The 1,692-nt window shown below is 65.7% G+C and overlaps 1 protein-coding gene across 1 annotated transcript; it reads right to left on the bottom strand.

The window, feature by feature from the left end:
• Positions 1-191: 191 nt before the first annotated feature.
• On the bottom strand, positions 192-1,647 carry TMEM270 (transmembrane protein 270; the record flags this gene model as incomplete). Its single annotated transcript, XM_044684484.1, has 2 exons — positions 192-458; positions 1,129-1,647. Coding segments are annotated over 2 exons (786 nt in total), but the record flags the coding sequence as incomplete, so codon positions are not given.
• Positions 1,648-1,692: the final 45 nt, after the last annotated feature.

Raw genomic sequence — 1,692 nt, 5'->3', positions numbered from 1 at the left:
CACACAGACAGTCAGCTCAGTATTTGAGGGTCCGTGTAGAAACAGCAGCCTAAATCAGCTTTTGTCGCCCGGCTCCAGGCCTCCCCGGTACGAGCACCAGGAAGGGGCTCGGGGGGTGCCCTGCTCCCATCAGGGTGGTCGCCCCAGACCAGCCAAGCAAGCAGCCTCCTTGGGGCGGGTCTAAACGCAATTTATTCATCCAAGACTTTGGGCTCCTCGGGAAGCATCACCTCCATGGCGCTGTCTTCCCACACTATGTCCGGGTCTGCTTCTTGGGCCTGGGCCAGGCGGGCCGTGTGTTCGAAGGCCGCCTCGAGCATGTGTGAGGCCAGGCAGGTGGCCCAGGTCACGACGTAGGCCAGGTGCCAGGAGGTGAGGGCCGCCGTGCTCTCCACGTGCCAGTACAGCTGCCGCATGAGGCCCAGGAACTCCAGGGAAAAGCGATTATCCAGCAGCACCTAAACCGGAGACACGGAGCGCCGGGGCAGAAGCTCCCCCCATCCGCCTCCCCAACAGAAGCAGGCCTCCCGCCCCCCCCCATCTCTCCCGGGGACCTGCTTTCCACCGGCCACCCAGCGGTCATCCCTACTGACCGGCCTCTACCCCTGCTGCTCCCATTGGCCCACGGGCCAGCCTGCTGCTGTGCCTCCGAAGCTTCCCTCGCCGTGGACCGGCCTCCCACCCGCGTGACGTGCCTCCACGGGCCCTTCCAACATCCCCCCCACCCAGCAAAGCATCCCGGTGCCCGCCCTGGTCGTCTCTATTTTCTGTGGCTCCTCCTGCGGGCCGTGCCCTGCCCTGTCCGTGGACTGGACCCCCCAGGGATGACCGCAGCCACGCAGAGGGGCCGTTCCTGTGGCCGTTCCACTATGACTCCCCTGATCGCCCCCCGCGCACCCCATTCTTATGGGCCCACTTCTGACCTCTCCCCTCCGCTGTGTCCCCAACATCCACGCCGGCTGCCCACCCCCTTCTCGCCGGGCCCCTTATTCTCTCCCAGACCCGACCAGAGCCCCGACGGACAACCCCCCACGTGAGTCAGGCCGGGCTTGGCCGCCCCGATCGCCTGATCCTCGGCCTGACCACGACGGAGGCCCACAGACCTCGCCTGCTGGCCGCGTCCCTCACCCCGACTGGCCGTGGTCTCCGCTCTCCCCGGTCACTGCTCCCTGTCCTCTCCGTGTCCACACCCTGTGCCCGGCCTCTGCCCGGCCTCTGTCCACTCACCAGCCGCCTCAGCTGCTTGATACTGAAGCGATGGGCCGTCTGGCAAAGCCTCCACGTGATCAAGAGGACCACCAGGACCCCGAGCAGCAGGCTTTGAAACCAGTAATGGAGCAGGTTCTTCCAGAGGCCCCAGAAGAAGCCCAGCTGGCCCCAGGAGGCCTGGCAGAGGTGGCACAGGGCCAGGGGGGAGCTCAGCATGCGCGTCAGGGCCAGCCCGGGCAGGCGCAGAGCCAGGAAGAGCAGGGCGCTCCACAGGGTCACCAGGCTCCTCATCAGGGCACCCAGGGGGCAGAAGAGGCAGGCTGGGGTCGGGGCGGGGACCAGGCACCCAGAGCCCTCCGCTTCTCGGGCTAACCCTGACACCCAGTGGTTGAAGAGGAAAATCTTCAGCAGCAGAAAATTGTACAGATGAATCCGATTCTGGAAAAGCTAAAAGAGACAGAAGAGGTCCAAGAGGCCAGCCTT

Source organism: Gracilinanus agilis, unplaced genomic scaffold, assembly GCF_016433145.1.
Source record: "Gracilinanus agilis isolate LMUSP501 unplaced genomic scaffold, AgileGrace unplaced_scaffold51035, whole genome shotgun sequence".
Lineage (NCBI taxonomy): Eukaryota > Metazoa > Chordata > Mammalia > Didelphimorphia > Didelphidae > Gracilinanus > Gracilinanus agilis.
This window is presented reverse-complemented; position numbering and strand designations above follow the sequence as displayed.